This window comes from Pteropus alecto, unplaced genomic scaffold (assembly GCF_000325575.1).
Source record: "Pteropus alecto unplaced genomic scaffold, ASM32557v1 scaffold7, whole genome shotgun sequence".
NCBI lineage: Eukaryota > Metazoa > Chordata > Mammalia > Chiroptera > Pteropodidae > Pteropus > Pteropus alecto.
This window is the reverse complement of record NW_006494614.1, coordinates 39,678,692-39,699,999: the sequence shown is the minus strand read 5'-3', so window position 1 is coordinate 39,699,999 and position 21,308 is coordinate 39,678,692. Positions and strand designations below refer to the sequence as shown.

The 21,308-nt window shown below is 36.9% G+C and overlaps 1 protein-coding gene across 4 annotated transcripts in view; it reads right to left on the bottom strand.

Annotated features, from left to right (window-relative positions):
- Nucleotides 1-1,797: 1,797 nt before the first annotated feature.
- Nucleotides 1,798-21,308, bottom strand: part of SUPT3H (SPT3 homolog, SAGA and STAGA complex component) — a 421,152-nt gene continuing 401,641 nt past the window's right edge. For all 4 annotated transcript variants that reach the window (XM_025042944.1, XM_015600445.2, XM_025042946.1 and 1 more), the window contains one exon: nucleotides 1,798-1,932. In XM_025042944.1, the coding sequence (XP_024898712.1) occupies nucleotides 1,891-1,932 (42 nt within the window). In that variant the 3' untranslated portion in view covers nucleotides 1,798-1,890. The remainder of the gene's footprint in view (nucleotides 1,933-21,308) is intronic.

Genomic DNA, 21,308 nt, shown 5'->3' with positions numbered 1-21,308 from the left:
TTAGCGTTGTGGAAAGAGTCAGAGAAAGAACCCAAGCGTAGAAAAGAAAAAAAGAATTAAAAATACTAATATTGAGCAATTATGGGGACATGTAGGCTGGTTCAAGACAGACATAAATGACCTTGTTTTATTCTAAATTCAGCTCACTGGCTTATGATGAAAAGTGAAAGGTTATTATATGGACTTACTGGGCAAAACCAGATTTTATAAATAATTACCTGTCAGACTGTTCAAGATAGACAAACATACGCCAGACCAACAAAAACACAGACCTGTCATATTTCTGAGAGAAATGTACATTGAGTCTTCCTTCTCTGGGACTATAAGGAGATCAGGTAGAATAAAATGAAGAGAAAAAAATCTAAACCCTGTATTTTCTGCCTTGTGCATACTTTAAAATGTATAATGTGGGAGAGAAGGAATTTTGATGTGAAAAATTAGCCCCTGAAAATTTTATACATCAATAAGCCTGGCAGATCGAAACCAAATACAATAAATGCTGTCGTTTTAAAAGTTAGGATGTTTACTGCAAGCTTGTAATTTTCTATGATTAGGGACGCCAAGAAAAATAAGAATGATGATAAAAAGAAAAGTTTAATCATATATTTCAACAAGCACAGATGGAACATCAAAACCCTTTGGCAATTTTTTGATATTATATATCTGCATTTTTTGTTCTTGACAAAGATTTTTTCCAGAAGGACTAACATAGAACAGGTAAATGATAGTTAACAAATGTGAATAACATGGCACAATCATATTAACTGAGCTTCACAATGATTTGGTCACAGGATGAAAATCTTTCATGCTTTTCATTTCTATTAATATTAATTCTTTACAAAGGCTGTTTCGGTGTGTGTAAAAAAGCATGAAAAAAGTAAAATTACACAAAACTCCAGAATTGAAGAAATAACTTCCTTTTTTTTTTGCAATTCAAGTTAAATCAGGAACTGCACAATCACATCTGCTATATTTTGGTTTGTTCCCAAGAGTTAAAGTTCCTCATTTATTGAGAAAGTATAGATGCCAGAAGGGTAGCTTAGCTGCTACCAGCAGAAATTACCCCGTCTGCATTTCCAGTCTACGTGGGGTGGTAATTTGAAGAGAGAAAGCAAATCACTCGGCTCCCCTTCTTGTACTGATTCTAATTACTTTGCTTCTAAATGGGTATTATATGTGTGTGAGTGGTGGGCTTGGGGACTGTGGGGACAGGGAAAAGAAAGAAATGAAGGCAGGGAAGAGAATCTATGTGAGGAAAAACACACATGGTAGGCAGATAAGCAGCAAGTTGGGAAGAAGGCATGAAAATGACACATACAGTAAAAGTGGGGTGAAGGGAAGAAAAGATGGGAACAGAGAGTTCATTAGGTCAACTAGGTCTCTGAGTACTATGTTTATAAAAGGGATATTTGACTCTAAAATACATGTAGATATGGGCAACAAATCTAAAGTTGGTGGGATAGTACAAGGGGACAACTGACTGTCCTTTTAATTTTGTTTCCTTTGTCTCAAACTTGGATTACAAAATGCATCGAGTAAAACATAGACTAAACACTGGGAAAAAAAGACACTGCTTTTCAGATATGTGAGCTGAGGGCAGTAAATCCATTCCAAATTAAAATTTCAAAATTGTGTGATCTGCATTCTTGTCCACCTACATGCTATCCCAAACATCCTGCCATTAATTAGCTAAACGGCCCATCTAGTAAACAAGACTAGGCGTTGAGGGGGCTGGAAAAGAGCTGGAGTCAGCCAGTGGATAGTCACAACAAACCAACGCACTCCTGAGGAGGCAGAGAAGGTAAACTTGTATTTTATTTTGTCCAAAGAGGGGAATAGGAATCATCTTATTAGAACATTGCCTCTTCTGTTGTTGCAGTCACAGTCACATCAGCAGGCTAGAAAAGCCATCCCATTCCTGCGGTAGGCACTCTGTCAAAGAAAAAGAAATCTGCAATGAATTATCACACCAAGTCAAACGGGAAAGGAGGCAAAAAAGCAAGCAGAGCTTTCTTCCCATTTTGTAGACTCTGCTGCCTACAATCTAATAGGCTGCTTAATCTGAACATTTCTGGTGGCAAAGCTAGAGCAACCGCTTTGTCTATTAAAAGGTCAGTGTGGTTAACAAGTGGTTAGTGATTCTATTTTGGGGGAGTGGGAGATACGCAAAAATAAGACATCCCATTTTGTTAATTGATTGGGCTTGGTTGGTCCAAAGACATGTTGTGTTGAATCTGTTTGTTCTTTATAAACATGTGTTCTCTATTGGACATGCTCAAGAATCACTTCTAACTAAGTATCTTAATAGTCTATAAATTACTGACTCATTATAGCCTTCCCAGGCCTAATTTATAGTCTCAGTGAAAAGGTATGGGAACAGACACTAATAAAGGCCTTTCCTCCCCCCTAAAATATGATGGTCTCTAAGGAGTTCTGAACATTATAGACATAATAGAAAACTTGCATCTTACATAATTTTATATACATGTGTGTACATATAGATGTATATATGGATATTCATGATGTGATAAAATATTCCCATAAAAGGAAATGGAAAAGTGGATACTAATTACAATAATATAATATATTCCAGTAAAGAAAGTAGAACTGCATGACTTTTCATCCCAAGAGATATATTCTGCATTTCAGAGCTGGAAGAGCTGGGCTATACAGGACCTCTGTGACTTGTCCTGAGTCTCATAATGAGACTCAGAGTGAAGCAGAACTAAAATTCAGGACTTAGGAATAAAATTACTCTTTCACCAACACATTTTTCATCATTTAAACTTGGAACAGTTGCATTCAGAGAATTCATAACCCTCAATTAGGTGAAATTTTTCTACAATCTGTTTTCAGAAAAATGGAAAAAATGACAAAATCTTATAATAGGAATTTTTTTTCCTTGAGTGAATATGTCTGAGGCTGTTCTGGAGCCTGGATACTTTCAGTTCAATAAACTGACCTTCATCAGCCATATTATAGGAGATATATAAAATTAGTTTTTATGATTAAGATAATGTTATAAAGATACTGTAGAATTTAATTCTAAAAAGGTGATTAAACTAGTTTTTAATTACACTGGGAAAAAAAAGTGAAACCCAAGCTTTTTAGAAAGACTTCTATCAACACGAGGTGAAACAAAAATGTCTTTTTTTGGATAACTTTCTGTTAATCATAAAATTCAATTAACTTCAAAACCATCCCTCCAAATATCCTGCTAACACAGGATTTACTATGGTTGTCAGGCTTTGGAGTCCTGGCTGAAATTTCATCAGTTGGCTATGCTGTTACGCAGTTCACTCTGGATCAGTATATCAAGGATGAGAAAACAGTGGAACATTCCAAGTGTCAGTCCTCAGGACTCTCTGTGAGCCTGTTCCTCACAGCAGGCTTTTTGTGCCATAGGACACTTCTGGACTGAAGCGAACATTCTCACAAGGACTAGAAAATTCCAATTCTACTTCCTAAGATCATGCATTGGAGAACAGTGTTAAATGAGTTCCTCAGAGAGCCGCAAATAACTTGCAGGAATGGACAGCGTATCTTCCCACAACCACAGGCAGGGGAGCCTCAGGCCGTGAAACAGCCCCTACCACCAAGGCTGCCTTAGAGAGCCTTATGCCAAAGTAATACTTTCAGTTTCTTGATCTTGATGTTTTAAATTTTATAACCACAGTGACAACCTTTAACATAACATAATATTTAAAACATAAGGATGTTTTATATGGAGATAAATGGACCTAGGAGTAAAGCTGATTTCTCTTAAAGGTAAATAGGTGAAGTGAGCCTTGCTTGAAAAAAGTTTTGGCTCAGGAGAAGAGTCTTGGCTGAATCCACCTCAGAAATCACCAAGTTTATTCCTTCCAGGGTGTGCAATATGAAATGGTTCTCTCTCGTATTGAAAAGTCTACTTTTCAGAGATCAAGTCACCATCGCAGATGTTTTATCGTTATTGTTTGCAAACAACTAAAAGATTACAGGCTTATTTAATAACAGATCCTCAAGTAGCCAAGTTTGATGAGACAAAGAAAATTTTAGAGCTGACCCAGATTTCTGGAATAAGTTTCTGGAATAAGTTCTTACTATTCTAATTCTAAAATAAAGAAGAAACAAACATGCATGTGTAATCACTGAAGAGCAATTTCAGCAAACCAATCCCCTAGGGTCCTCCGCCCTGAGTCACTGCTTTTTCCTTTTGATGTACAAAGCATGTATGCTGTCTGTGTAGGGTGATTATGGGAACGTCGCAAATTTGGCATCCTTTCCAGAGTAAGCAACTTTAAAGGAAGATGGATGAAGACAACTCATCTTTGTGTCAACTGTGAATTTCTCTTTATTTGTGTTGTGAATGTTGAAACTAAATTTAAACATTGCTCGGTGTGAGGGCCTTCCAGAGGCCACATTCTCATGAAACACTTCGGACTGCACTTACTCTCTACTGTCGGATTGTATGATTCCCAGTTCTGTACCTTCACAGACACTGCAGACCTTGACCAGAAACAGCCAAGACCATACTCCGCTATTGAAAAGTATAAATTAATCAATAATACAATAAGACCTCCCTAACAAGCCAGCCTCTATATACCACTTACGCTTTATTTGACTTAATAAAACTTTGTACTCTACTACCAGTTGCTCCTACTGTAAATTGTTGAGTTCACGTTGTTCAGACATTTTAGTATCTCTCGAAGTTACCAACAAAGATGATACATTTTTTCAAGAACCAACTGTAGTTCCTAGGCTTTTACTTTTAACTGAGGGTCAAGCTAGCTTCGAATTTGTGACATTCATTTATTCTTTCGGTCCCAAATTATGACCTGTTACCGGAACCTCAATATATCTGCATAAACAGACAGAGATTCTATCTACTGCACTGTGCACTGGTGGGGAAATTAATTCCTAACTATGTACTTTTAAAATATGAGGTTTTTTTCCTTATCTGCATATGGATAAGTTAAAGAAAACATTTAAATACTAAACTGGCTTACTTCTGTTTTTATTGTGGGTCATCGCAAATATTACAAAAGATTAATACTTATCGTAAGCAAAAGGTAAATATGCTACAAAATATATCCCGTTATTCCAAGTTGAATATGACTGTGTGTTATTTATGCCATAGCCTAATTAACAGAGCTTAAACTGTAGATAAAATCTCTAATCCTCTGAGTTCAGGCTTACACTTTATTCTCACTACTATCTTTCCTGATTCTTTCCTGTTCTTTTAAACTTTAAATAAAACAAGAATTTCATTATAGGGACTGAAATCAGCAAGATGGCAGGCTAGAAGCTCTCAAAGCTCATCTTTCCAAACCACCACCACAACAAAATAACTACAAACATTAAAAAAACAGCTCTGGGAAAGCTCTGAACTGCAACAAAGAAGCAGAACCCTGTGGAGCTCAAAAACCAAGCATGGCCAGATAGTAGTACAGAAAGCATTTTATCTGTATCACCCCACCTCCGATTCAGAGCAGCTCAGTACAAAGAGGGACTCCCTCAGATGAATTTCATCCCCCAGGAAAAGAAGAGCAGGAGAACCTCAGAAAGTCTATCACTGCTATGGACATCTGAAGCCTCTGCTACTGAGGAACCCCCCAGTCTTCACCAACACCGAAACCAGCTAATGGAGCTGCATGGAATCCCCACTGCTGCATCTCCTCACTGGGACTGGGGCCTGTTGCTACTGTGAGACCTGCCTCCAGGGGCCCCACTTGATGCTGTGCCTCACCCTCTGAGATCGAGAATGCCACAGCACCTCATCATCTCTGGGACAGGAGCTGCTGCTGCTCTCTGTGCCCTTCCTCTGGGATTCTAAGTTTCGGCTTTAATTTACTATCACTGGCTGTGCTACTAAAGCTGCTGCTCTCTGGCCCACCTCCTGGGTCCTAAGTCATGGCACTGCCTTGCCATGACTGGGAAGCGCTGTTGCAGCTCTGTGCTCCATCCCTTACGTCCTGAGTCATAGTGCTGACTTGGCATCACTGAGGCTGAGCTCTTGCTGCTGGGGCCAGAGTGAGGATTTTGACCCCTATCTCCAGGGCATGCTGCTACTGTACCCTAGCCATTGATGTACCTTGTTATCCCACGGCCCAAGCCACTGCTATGTCCCCCAGTCCTGGGGTCCAAACACTGTGGTGAGTTTCAGAGACTCGGACCTCGGTACCTTGGTCTGTCTATAGGTGAATATGCCTGAACCTAAGGCTGGGGTCCAAACACTGTGGTGAGTTTCAGAGACTCAGACCTCGGTACCTTGGTCTATAGGTGAATATGCCTGAACCTAAGACTCTAGCATTACCATTGCAGCAAGTATACCTGTGCCCTAAAACCGAGGCACTGTGGTAGTTCCATATGTACCTGACTCCAGCTTTACTGCTGCTCTGAGTGCCAGTGCACCAGACCTGGAGCCATGAGGGATTCCCTTGGCTAGAACGTCCTCTCACAGAGAATAAAAGGAGAATAGGAAGACCCTAGCAGCCTCTGCCACTGAGGACTCCAAGAGCCCTAGATACCACTGGCACTTGCAGGACCTCCACAGTCTTGACCGTTGAAGACCTCTACAGTCTTTGCCAATGCTGACCTCAGTTGATGGAGCTGTACAGAGATTATGCCACTGTGCCCTCTCCCAAATTAGAGATGCTGCTCCCCACTCGACCAAAGCGCTCACAGCCAACTTCAAGTGAAAGTCTTTCCTGAGCAAAGTCAGTCCAAAAAACTATTAGAGGTGACTGCTCCTTCAAATGCAGATATCAATGCAAAATCACTAGAAAAGTGAAAAAGCCAGAAAACATGATAGCACCAAAGGAACTCAATCATTTTCCAGTACTTAACCCCAAAGAAATGGAGATCTGTGAGTTACCTGAAAAAGAATTAAAAATAATAATTATTTTAAGGTAGTGCAGTGAGATTCAAGAGAACACAGACAATACAATGAACTCAGGAAAACAATGCATGAACAAAATGAGAAGTTCAACAAAGAGACAGAAATCATAAAAAAGAACCAAACAGAAATTTTTGAGCTGAATGATACAGTAAAATGAAAAATGCAACAGAGAGCTTCAATAACATGCTCAATCAAGCAGAAGAAAATAATTTGCAAACTTGAAGACAGATCTCTTAATATTATTCACTCAAGAGAGAAAAGAAATAAGAATGAAAAGGAGTGAAAAAAGTCTATATAAATTATGGGACAACATTAAGTGAAACAATGTTTTCATTATAGGAGTCCTAGAAGAAGAGAGAGAAAGGGTCAGAAAACTTATTTAAAGAAATAATGGCTGAAAACTTCTGAAATCTGGGGAGAGAAATGGCCATACACAGTGCTCCAATATCCCCAAGCAGATTCAACCCATAGAGATCTTCACTGAGACATATTATAATCAAACTCTTAAAAATCAAAGACAAAGAGAGAGCTCTGAAAGCAGCGAGCTTAAAAAGAGTCATCATGTAGACACAAACTCAGATAAGGTTCTAAGTGGGTTTCTAAGAAGAAACTTTAAAGGCCAGAAGAGAAGGGATGATATCTTCAGAGTGCTCAAAGAAAAAAAAAAAAAAAAAAAACCTGCCTAGATCTGAAGGTAAAAATACACATCGATGTAATAATAATAAGAACTTTAATACTCCACTTTTAACAATGAATAAATCATTCAGGAAGAATATCAGAAAGGTAATAATGGACTTCACCTACACTTTATACCAAATGGATCTAACAGATATATACAGGATATCCGCCCAACGACAGAAGAATACATATTCTCAAGTGCACGCAGAACATTCTCTCGGACAGATTATATGTTAAGTCACCAAAAAAGGCTTAACAATTTTAAAAAGACTGAAATCTTAACAAGTATATTTTCTGAACACAATGGTATAAAACTAGAAAACAGTAACAGGTGGAAAGCTGGAAAATTCACAAATAATGTAGAAATTAAATAACACACTTTGAACCATCAATGGGTCAAAGAAGATATTGAGAGAGAAACAAAAATATATCTTGAGATAACAAAAAAGGAAATAAAACATACCAAAACTAATGAGATACAGCAACATCACTTCTAAGAGCGAAGTTTACAATGACAAACAATTATACTATGAAAAAAATATTTCAAATAATCAACCTAACCTTATACTTCAAGGAACTAGAAAAAAAAAATGCCAAACTAAGCCCAGAGTTAGCAGAAGGGGATAATAAAATTTAGAGCAGAAATAAATGAAATTGTGATTAGAAAGAAATAGAAAAGATCAACAAAACTAAGAGCTGGTTTTCTGAAAAGATAAACAATCCTTTAGTTAGACTTAAGAGAAAAAGAGAGATGACTCAAATAAAACTGTAGATGAAAGAAGAGACATTACAACTGATACCATAGAAATACAAAGGATCATAAGATACTACTATGAACAATTAAATGACAACAAATTAGGTAACTCAAAAGACAGGGATAAATTCCTGGAAACATATAGCTTATCAAGACTGAATCGGAAAGTAATAAAAGATCTTCCAAAAATAAATATAAAATAAATAAAAGCCCAGGATAGATGGCTTCACCGGTGGATTCTACCAAACATTTAAGGAATAATTAATACTAATCCTTCTTAAAGTCCTTTCAAAAATCAAATAGGAAGAAACACTTCTAAACTTTTTATGAGGCTAGCATTACCTTGATAGGAAAGCCAAACAAAGACACTACAAGAAAAGGAAATTAAAGGCTAAGACTCTGGTCAACAATTCTGAGGTGGTTGTTTTCTCCCACAGCAAAAGCAATTCTTGGAAACCAGCTGGGTGTCCTGTAATTCAACTCAATTCTGACACTATCTATCTGGAGACAGCATCAGATTCCACAGGTTAAGGGCTTAGTCCTACGAGACTGCCCCCACCATTTCAGATGCCAATCACAAATCCAGGTTATTGTCTGTACTTCTGACCAACCGACCCCCTCAGAGAAACATTTTATTTACTAGGTTACTAGTTTATTACAAAAGGATATAACTCAGGAACAGTCAGATAGACGAGATGCATGGAGCAAGGTATGAGGAAAAAGTGCCTCCAGAGCTTCTATGATCTCTCTGAGTGTGTTGCTACCTGAATCTTCATGTGTTCACCAACCCGGAAGCTCTCTAAAGCCCACCCCTTTGGGTTTCTATGGAGGCTTCATTACATAGACATGATTGATTAAATCACTGACTATTGGAGACTGAACACAATCTTCAGCCCCTCTCTTTTCCTTGGAGGTCAGAGGTGGGAAAGTTCCAATCTTCTAATCACATAGTTGACTCCACTGGCAACCAGCTTCCAACCTTAGGTGCAGTCCAAAAGCCACCTCATTAACATAACAAGAGAAACCTTTATAGCTCTCATCATGGAAAATTCCAGGGATTAGGAGCTCTGTGCCAAAAACAAGGATAAAGACCGAATAAATATTTCTTATAAATCACAATATCACACAGACTGATATCTCTGATGAACATAGTGCAAAAATCCTCAACAAAATACTAGCAAGCCAAATTCAAAAGCATATTAAAAGGATCATACACCATTATCAAGCAGGATCTATTCCTGGGATGTAAGTATGGTTTGACATATGCAAATTAATAAATGTGATAGGTTACATTAACAGAATGAAAGATGAAAATCATATGATCATTTCAACAGATACAGACAAAACATCTGACAAAAGTCAGCATCCTTTTATGACAGGTTAGGTATAGAAGGAATGTACCTCAAAATAATAAATGCCATGTATGACAAGCCACAGCTACCATCATACGATAAAAAGTCTTTCCTCTAAGCTCAGGAACAAGACAAGGATGCCCACTCTTGCTGCTTCTGTTCAACCTAGTACTGGAAGTCTAGCCACAGAAATTAGGCAAGAAAAAGAAATGAAAGGCATCCAAATGAGAAAGAAAGTAAAATTATCTCTGCTTGCAGAAGACATGATCTTATACATAGAAAACTCTACAGACTCCAACAAAAAACCGTTAGAACTAATAAATGGATTAGGTGAGGTTATTTAGCATAAAACCAATACACAAAAATCAGTTGTATTTCTATACAACAGGAACAACAAACTATCTGAAACAGAAATTAAGAAGTCAATCCCATTTACAGCAGTATCAAAAACAATAAGGAAAAATTTGACCAAGGAGGTGAAAGACCTAAACACCAAAAAATGTAAGACATTGGTGAAATAATTTAAAGAAGACACAGTAAATGGAAAGATATCCTATATTCTTGGACTGGAAGAATTAATGTTGTTAAAATGTCCATACTACCTAAAGCAATCAACAGATTCAATTCAATCCTATCAAAATTCCAATGGCATTTTTCATAGAAATAGAAAATACAATTCTAAAATTTGGAACCTCGAAAGACCCTGACTAGTTAAAGCAATCTTGAGAAGGAAGAATGCAACACATTTTCTGCTTTTAAACTATATTACAAAGCTATAGTAATTAGAACAGTATGGTATTGGCATAAAAAACAGACATATAGATCAACGGAACAGAATAGAGAGCCCAGAAATCAACCCACATGTATATTGTCAACTAATATTTGACAAAGGAGTCAAGAATACACTAGGAGAAAGGACAATCTCTTCAATAACTGGTGCTGAGAAAACAGGACTTCTATTTTATACCGTATATAAAAATCAACTCAAAATGGATTAAAGACTTCATTGTAAGACCTGCAACTGTAAAACTCCTAGAAGTAAACACAAAGGATAAGCTCCTTGATACTGGTATTGTCAATGATTTCTTGGATAAGGCACCAAAAGCAAAGGCCAAAAGAGCTAAAATAAACAAGTGGACTTCATTAAACTAAAGAGCTTCCATATAGCAAAGGAAATAATAAAAATGAAAAGGCAATCTACAGAATGGAGAAAATATTTGCAAACCATATATCTAATAAGGGGTTAATATTCAAAATATATAAAGAATTCATACAATTTTATAGCAAAAAGTAAGATTAAGAAAACGGGCAAAGAACTTGAATAGACATTTTCTTGAAGAAGACATGCAAATGGCCAACAGGTACGTGAAAAGGTGCTCGACATCACTAATCATCAAGAAAATCCAAATCGAAACCACAGTGAGATATCTAACCTAACACCTGTTAGGATGGCTATGATCAGAAAGAAAGGAGATAACAAATGTACAGAAGTACAGAAAAGAAACCCCTAATACACGGTTGGTAGGAATGTAAATTGGTACAGCCATTATGGAAAACAGTATGGTGGTTGTAACATATTAAAAATAGAACTACCTTATGACCCAGCAATCTGACTCCTGGATATACATCTGAGGGAAATAGTATCTTGAAGAGATATCTGCACTACTATGTTCCTTGCAGGATTACTTACAATCACCAAGATATGGACATAACGTAAATGTCTTTTGAGGAATAAATGCCTAAAAAATATATGGTATAGATAAAAAATGGCATATTATTCAGCCATAAAGTAGAAGAAAATCCTACCATTTCTGACAACATACATGAATTGGAATTGTGCTAAGTGAAATAAGCCAGAGAAATACAAGTACTCTTCGGTATCACTTATATGTGGATTCTAAACAAAACGAAAATCAACCAACCAACCAACCAACCAACCAACCAACCAACCAACCAACCAACTCAGAGAGTAGAATGGTGGCTGTTAGGGGCTGCGGGGACAGGAAAATGGGGTGATGTATGTCAAAGGATACAAACTTTCAGTTACGAAAAGAGTAAGTTCTGAGGATCTAATGTACAGCATGGTGAGTTAATAATATGGTACTGTATACTTGAAAGTTGCTGAGAGTAGATCTTCAGAGTTCTAACCACACACAAAACAAAACAAAACAAAACAAAGAATTACCTATGTGAGATGATGGATGGGAATTATCTTGATTTTGGTAATTATTCCACAATGTATATGAATATCAAATCATAACATTGTACACTTTAAATATATACAATTACATTTTCAATTATTCCTCAAAGCTGTAAATAAAAAAGAATTTCATTGTAGCAGGTTCCAAATTCACTCACAAATATTTCCTTTCTCAAAGGTCTAAGACAGAAGATTGATTCTACTGTCTGAAGTCTTATAAATTCGTGTAATTTGATTTAAAAAAAATCTTTATTGAGTTCTTACTCTATGTAAACCACTCTGTGCTTGGTGGGGCAAAGGACACAAAGATTAGTAACACAGCCCTACAGCCAGTAAATGTCCAGTTTACTGTTAATGGTTTAGCTAACATAAGTAAAATGCAATGAGAGGTCATTCCCAAGGATGAGAAGGGGGAGAAAACAGGCAGCCCTTTAGTTCACTTTAAATCACAATATTTAATTTCGAATAACATTTAAAAGTCATGAGATTTATAGATTTCTTAAAACATGGGGGGGCAAAGATTAAAAAATGCTATATGGTTTTATGGTTTAATAAGTACTTTCATGCCCATATCTAATTTAGCCTTCCCACAATGAGTAAAAAAGGTCTTATTATTCTCCTTTTTAAAGTGACATGTCCAGTGAATGGTAAATTTAGGATTAAAAACTCAGGGCCTTACTCTTCATTATACTACTTTGTCTCATATTAAACAAAAGAAAACAAAACCCTTGAAATCTGGCATAATTTATCCCACCCATATTATTGAAAACATACATATTCTCCTAGTCCTAATAAACTCAAATCTTGCTAACTCAACATTACTTCAATGGTAAATTAAAATTTTACTTCAAATTTAAACTAAATCAGCCTGGTACACTACTTCAGAGTACAAAGATGGGACTTGAATCTAAATCATCTTTAGTTTGGAGGCATTCTCAATGAGCTTTACTTTCCAGACTATTTTTAAGAACAGTGTATAGTAGAAAGCACTGTGCAACCAAATCGCCTGGGGAGCTCTGAAATACAACGGATACTCAGGCTTCACTTCTTCATTTAGGCTTTAGAATGGTTTAAAAGTTATGCAGGTGATTTGGATGTGGAGTGAGGGCTGAGAATGGTGGTTGAGTGGATGAGTACACCATTATTAGGACCCAAGATGGGTCTGTCAATAAAGGAAACCCTTTCAGAATCTGTCATGATTATGCAGTAAACAACATTTCTTAATGGAAATCCTAATACTGGCACTTAATTTAATACATAAGAAATAGAAAATAAGTTTTTCAGACCATGCCTTTTACACAGATAGTAGACGGGTTACCTATATCTCACATTTCTTACCTGCAGTCCATCTGTAGAGCAGTCATTGTTTTTTTCTCTCCCCAAACCCTGGGATGCCCCTGTTAGGGAGTACAGTCCTTTTGACCGCCTCACCACACTTAATTCCATAATGAAAAAGGAATTTGGAAACCGAGACTACTAAATCAGGCTGAACAAATCCCCCTTTGCTTATATCTAGAATCAAGAAACAACAGAATTTTAGAATTGGAAAGTATCTTTGTGAACTCCTCCAGGCCAATTCCAAATTTCACAGATGAGAAAAACTAATGCCCAGAGAGAGTGATCCATCTGTGGTCACGTGAGGAGAGCCCAGGATTCCCGACTCAGTCTAGGGCTCCTCATAGATGGTTCTCATTCTGCCCAACGCTCTGTGTTTAGCTTCTCTGACCTTAATGGGGGAAACAGATGCAGAGAAAGAAATATTTTTCTGGATCAAGAGCTCTTGGGAGCAGAACAAAAGTGAAGGGACTAGGGGGAAGGAAGGGACTTACTGATGTCCAAAACAGCACGGCTGAGTGGCCAGAACAAGGCAGGCCTTTATGAGCTTTTGGTTCTACTTCTGGCTTGTCTGCCATGATTAGCTCTTCCTTAGAGAATCACTTAATTTCCCTGAGTGCCCGAAATAATTATTTTGATAAATGGATGAAATATCAAAATAAAATAGGTAAACCTGGCTGAAAAGTTCCATGGCCAAAAAACATGTCTTCAAGACCTTTGTGGGGGTGACATACCATGTGTTCCCACTGAAGTCTCACTAAGGCTCTGCTCAGTGTCTGATTTAGGGCTGAACAAATAATGTGGCCTGCCTGGATATGTTTAGAATTGGCCAATTTGGGTTAAATCCAGTAGAAAAGGGACAATAAAAAGACACTCTCTCCCAAACTAATGTTAACTCCCAATTAACCGAGTGTAGGACAAACTCTGCATTTTAGATGATGTGTGAGCCACAGGAAACGCCCTGGCTACCAAGGACTTGGGGGATTCTCAAATGCTCTTCTCCACTCTGCGGCGATAAACAGGGCACAGAGGGCAGAGTTTCTACAGCCTCTGGCTTGGCTTTGCTTGGAGGAAGAGGTAGGGACGTAGTAAACTGAAAGCAACAGACTTACTGATTAAGTTAATCCAAGTGTTTGATTTATTGGAATACTTAGTTAAGTTGGGTTTGGGAAGGTAGGTACATCTCTGACTTTCATGTGTAAAATGCTGTTTCACAAGACAGCTAACTTAGCCTTCCCTTCTGCCCCACCTCACTTCCAAGATTTACAGTAAAAGCCAGTTCTTGTATCTAGCCTTTTTCTACCTTTTTCTTCTGGCAGCAACACTGGGGACTATATCAACTTGTCTCAAATTCCACTGACCCCATACCCCTGCCCTCTGGCCTCACTGGATTCAAAGTCTGAGCCCTCCGCCGGCCCTTCATTTGCCTAAGGAGGTGTCCATACCCTGAGGGACACATTGTTTTGCTTTAAATCTGTAAATCTTTGAAGCTCTGGAGCTTCATGTCAAAGCTATGTAATAGCTTTTTAAAAGATAAAATATGCCCTCCTTTTTTGCTGCCCTGACTCTGCGTGTGGGCAAGAGATTTAATTATAATGAATAAAACTGAATGGTGGTCTAAGACTTTTAAAATCAAAGTGGGAATCATGGCTGAATTTCATTAGCAAACATAAATACAAATAGGCACATCTTGTTTGTACCAATGAATGACATGTGACTTTTCTCCTTTTGATAATTTTATTCTAACTCTGATATTTCAGAGAATCTAAATTGAACCATATGATGCATGGCACGGCGACATGCAAAGCTCTTCATTAAAGATTTTCCTTTCTGTATACTTCCTAATGTTATAAATATCCCATGAAAATCATGGAGGGCAGTTTGTCAGACAGCAGAGCAGTGGAGGGAGCCCTGCCCTTTAAATAAGAGGTCTTCCCTGGCCGGCAGAACGGGAAGAGACACAGCATTAACTCTCATTCTATTCCAGTAACTAGGAGCCTATAAATCTTGAGGAACTTGCCATTGTATGCATTTTTTTCTCTAACTCCGTGGCATAGTCTTCTTATTACCTAGTTATTTTAGAACTCTGAAAACAAATCTCCAAATTAACATTCAGTTATTAAAAATTACCATTTCTAACAGTCCAAGTCATCTCAATCAAATTATATGAGAGATGTGTTAATTTTGTTTTTGAGCAAAATAATTAAGTGGCTCATAAAAACAACATTATATTTTAGAAAAAAAGTTTTTTTGTGAATGTTATTTTTAGCAATTTTATATGAGACTAAAAGTATACCATTTCTACATATAAATTATTCTTTCCATGATATTGTATGTAGTTAAATATATCTATGGTTAATAAAATTTAATGCAATAATATTAAACTTTTCTTCAGCTACCTTAAAGTATAAACAATCAAAACACAGATGTCTGAAATTATTCTAAGCTGCAAACACATATAAGTATGTGTGTAAACAGTGCTACACTGGCAGGAGTTAGTAACTGAAATCTCCAGTTTTGGGGGGTGCTCAGGTCTAACAACAGTTAATTCTTATTTCTCTTGATTGACCCATAGCCTCTAGAAGGCAGGGAACTTGCTCTTCAATCTGTGTATGCTCAAAGATGTAACCCAGAGCATGACAAATAAGTACGTGCTCAATAAATAATCATCTAATGAATGAATGCATCTGACTAGCAAGTAGCTTAGCTTCCTCTGGACAATGAGAAATGCTAACCTGTGTTCACCATGAGAGCAGGGGCTGGGATATTCTCAGCTCCTAAAAATTAGGATTAGACCACACACATCATTTTGAAAGATAACCATCAGCAACAATTGTTAAGAAAAATAAATCAGTGACATTAATAATTCAACCATAAGCACTGCTGCAAAAAAAAAAAGTTACTCTGATATTAGTTCTCAGTTCCCACCGGGAGCATATCTGGACTTCTCCTTACTATTATCTGCCAGAAGTAAAAACTTTTGCTCCCAACTGTTTTCTTTGCCAGAAAAAGAGAATCCAAGTCATTTAAAACTACACTGTTGAATTATTTTGTTGAGTCTAAACATTTTAAGATCAAATATACTGCTTCTGAAAATTATAACTAGTAGTGAGTTTATAGTAGATAGTATAAAATAAATTTTTTAACAATCTTGGTTGTGTGGCAATGTTACTCGATTATATTTTTAGTCTTTAACAATGATACAAGATAAATATAAAAAGAAAATACTGCCTCAATGACCTGAATTACATCGAAAAAACACAACACAAAAAATAAAAACATAGACAGCAATACCTGTTTACCGATATGGTCAAGACACCAATTTAGGATAATAAATCAATTATAATTAAGGTTCTTAAGAATTCTTTGAAGACAACAAATACCAAACATTATGACATAGAACAATCAGGACATAGGAGTTAATAATATCAATGACATAAAAGAGCCATCTGAGAAGGTATATTTCTGTATGAACTTACTATTATTCATTCAATAATACAGAGTACAAAGTGCAAAGGATACAGTAGTGATCACAGATGTGGTTCCTGCCCTTCATGTTGAACAGTCTAATGAAGGAGACATATTGAATGAGAAGTGACAAAAGTAATGCAAGTTAAAAATGAGTATAGAGTGTAATGAGACCAAATAGGAGGGCAGCATAGGTAGGAGGTAGGGATCAAGGTGTCTTCTTGAAGGAAAAGATGACAGCTGAGACCTGAGTTGGGGATGAGAAGAGAATGGTTAGCAGGATAGAAAAGTGTTCTAGGTAAGACCCAGAGAAGAGAGAGCTTGACTTATCTTGTTTCCAAATGCCAGTCTATAGGTTATGCTTGTCACCAAAAATATTAATTCTAAGACACCAATCTATACTACCTATCACTGAAATTTTGAATTTATCAAAATTCAGGTAAGAAATGCCCATGTTATGTAAGCATTCACCTAATTCTTCTGAATCACTGCTTTAGGGCCTGATATAAACTCTGTATTAAATTGGGATAATATGAGAACTTCTGGCTTCTGGTCCAGCATGTAAGAAGCTTGAAAGTTGCCACTCTGTCCTAACAACAATTAAAAAGCTGACCAAACTGAAAAATCAGCAACTCTTCATAGATCTAAAATTGAAGTGAAGTCACAGGGCAAACCACTGCCTCTAAAATTGGAGAGACAGGCAAATACAGAGAGTCATAACTTACCGGAGCATAAATCTACAAGCAGAAACTACTGCCAGTGTAGGGGAGCTGGAACTATAATTGACAAATTGCTAGAAGCTCAGTGTGAATAAATGTGAGATAAAACTTCAGGGACTCGGTCATGGAGGTGGTGTGGGGAAGCCCACACTTTTGTGAGTTTTACCTCCTGGAGCTCTACCAGGTTCTTGCAGTGAATATAGTAGAAAAATCTCCTCTTGCTTCAGGCAGATAGAGGGGGAAAACATTTTGAAATAATCCCAAGTATTGTTCTTTACAAGGTCTGCCCTCAGGAGAAAATATTTAACTATTTTAAATATTTATCAGAGCCTAACTGACCTTTTACCAAGCTCTAGACCATTGTAGCAATCCTGTCTCATCTATTAAGGGGTGAGAGTGGGAGTGGGGAGGGGGTACTAAGAAACACTTGTGAAGTTCACAGCCCAGAGGCATAGGCTCACTAAAAGACTGAGACCTAATCATATGACTATAGAATGCTCCTTGCCCTGCATCTTACCACCACATTAATAAAGGCCTATTTATATAGCAGCTCCTATTACCCAGTACATCACGTCTGGTTATCAAGACAAAATTACAAGGCATACTAAAAGGCAACAAAAAATAGAGTTTGAAGAGAAAGAACAAGTATCAGAATCAGACACATTTATGGCAGGGATGTTGGAAATAACTGACAGAGAATTTAAAACAGCCATGATTAATACATTAAGGGCTCTAATGGTTAAATAGTACGCAAGAACAGATGGGCAATATAATCAAAGAAATGGAAATTCTAAGAAAAAATAAAAAAGAAATGATAGAGATAAAAGAAAAAGCAGTATATCGGAAATGAAGAATGCCTTTGATGGGCTTATTAGTAGACTGGATACAGCTGAAGAAAGAAACTCTGAGTCTGAGATATCTTGATAGAAACCTCTGAAGCTGAAAAGCAAAGAGTTAAAAGACTGGAAAAACAAAACAAAACAGAATATCCAAGAAGTATGGGATAGCTATGAATGGTTTAAAACACGCACAATGGAAATATTATTAGGAGAAAAAAAGAGAGAAAGGAACAGAAGAAATATTTGAAAAAATAATGACTGAGAATTTCCCCAAATTAATGTCAGACACCAACCTAAAGATCTAGGGATTTCAGAAAACACTAAGTAGGATAAATGCAAAACAACATAACACCTCCCCACCCAAAACCAACCAACCAAACAATAACAAACAAACAAGCCCCATAGAAACAAATCAACAATAATAAAAACTACACTTGGGCATATCATGTTTGAAATACAGGAAGTCAAAGATAAAATTTGAAAGATGCCAGAAGAAAAAATACCTACAGAGAAGCAAAGAGAAGAATTACTCCTGACTTCTCTTCAGAAACCATGTAAATAAGAAAAGAGTGGAGTTAAATATTCAAAGTGTTGAGAATACCAATTTAATATTCTGTACCCTGTGATATAATCCTTTAAAAGTGAAGGAGAAATACTTCCTCAGACAAACAAAAATTGAGGGATTCCCTGCCTTTCAGTAGCCCTGCCTTGTATGAAATGTTAAAAAATGTTCTTTAGATAGAAGGAAAATGATATAGACCAGAAACTTGGATCTATATAAAGAAAGGAAAAGCACTGAAGAAGAAATAAGTGAAGGTACAATAAAAATTTTACTTTTATTCTTAACTGATCTAACAGATAACAGTTTGCTCAAAATAATAGCAACAATGTATTAAATTATGTAGCATATACATACATGTTTATGTATACTTATGTATAAATGAAATGAATGACAGCAATGATACGAGGGACAGGAGAGAAGAATTAGGATTAGTTGGTTCTTATAAGGTAATTATACTATCTGTGAAGTGGTACAGTGTTCTTTGAAAATGGACTTGGATGAACTGTAAATGTGTACATTCATCCCTCAGAGGTATTGTGGGTTCAGTCCTGGTCCATATAACAGTATGTTCACACCATACTATCGTCTGTTAAGTGTGGAATAGTTTTATGTCTAAATAACCCCAACGCACATACCTTAATTAACAAATACTTTATTGCTAAAAAAACACTAACCATCATCTGTGCCTCCAGTGAGTTGTAATCTTTTCGCTGGTGTAGGGTCTTGCCTCCATGCTGATGATCAGCTACTGAGTGATCAGGGTGGTGGTTGCTGAAGGTTTGGGTGGCTATGGCAATTTCTTAAAATAAGTCAATAATGAAGTTTGCCACATCGATTAACTCTTCCTTTCATGATCACTTTTTCTGTAGCACGCAATGCTACTTGATAGCATGTTATCCACAGTGGACCTTCTTTCAAAATTGGGAGTCAATCCTCTCAAACCCTGCCATTGCTTTATTAACTAAGTTTATGTAATATTCTAAATTCTTTGTTGTCATTTCAACAATCTTCACAGCATCTTCACCAGGAGTAGATTCCATCTCAAGAAACCACTTTCTTTGCTCATTCATAAAAAGTAACTCCTCATCTGTTAAGATGTTAACATGAGATTTCAGCAATTCAGTCACATCTTCGGGCTTCACTTCCAATTCTAGTTCTCTTGCTATTTCCACCACATCTGTAGTTACTTCCTCCACTGAAGACTTGAACTCCTCAAAGTCATCCGTGAGGGTTAGAACTTCCAAATTCCTGTTAATGTTAGTATTTTGACCTCTTCCAATGAATTGCAAATGTTCTTAATGACATCTGGAAAGATGAATCTTTTACAGAAGGTTTTCAATTTACTTTGTCTAGATTCATCAGAGGAATCACTATCTATGACAGCTACAGCCTTACAAAATGTATTTTTTAAATAAGACTTGAAAATAGAAATTACTCCCTGCTCTTAGGGCTGTAGAATGGATGTAGTGTGTTGGCAGGCATGAAAACAACATTAATCTCACTGAACATCTTCATCAGTGCTCTTGGGTGACTAGGTATTTGTTAATGAGCAATATTTTGAAAAAATTTTTTTTTTCCTGAGCATTATTTCTTAACAGTGGGCTTAAAATATTTAGTAAACAATGTTGTAAACATATGTGCTGCTATCCAAGCTTTTTTGTTCCATTTATAGAGCACAGGCAGAGTACATTTAGCATCATTCTTAAATGCTCTAGGATTTTCAGCATGGTAAATGAACATTAGCAACATAAAGTTACCAGCTGCACTGACCCCAAATAAGAGAGTCAGCCAGTCCTTTGAAACTTTGAAGCTAGGCATTGAGTTCTTCTCTCTAGCTATGAAAGTTTTAGATGGTTTCTTCCTCCAACATAACATAAGGCTGTTACATCTACATTGCAAACCAATTGTTTACTGTAACCACCTTCATTAATTAGATCTTTTGGATAACTTGCTGCAGCTTCTACATCAGCACTTGGTGCTTTACTTTGCACTTTGATCTTATGGAGATGGCTTCTTTCCTTAAACTTCATGAACAAACCCCTGCTAGTTTCAAATGTTTTTTCCTGCAATTTTCTCATCTCGTTCAGCTTTCATAGAATTGAAGAGAGTTAGGGCCTTGCTCTGAATTAGGCTTTGGCTTAAGGGAATGTTGTAGCTGGTGAGATCTATCCAGACCACTAAAATTTTTTCCATATCAGCAATAAAGGCTGTTTTGCTTTCTTGTCTGTCATTCTTGTGTTCACGGTAGTAGCATTTCTAATTTGCTTCAAGAACTTTTCTTTTGCATTCACAACTTGGCTTTTGTCCTATCTTGGCTTTTAACATGCCTTCCTCACTAAACTTAATAATTTCTGGCTTTTGATTTAAAGCGAGAGACATATGACTCTTCCTTTCACTTGAACACTTAGAGCCCATAGTAGAGTTATTAAGTGGTTTAATTTCAATCTTGTGTCTCAGGGAATAGGAATGCCCAAGGAGAGAGACAGAGACAGTGAAACAACTGGTTGGTGGAACAGGCAGA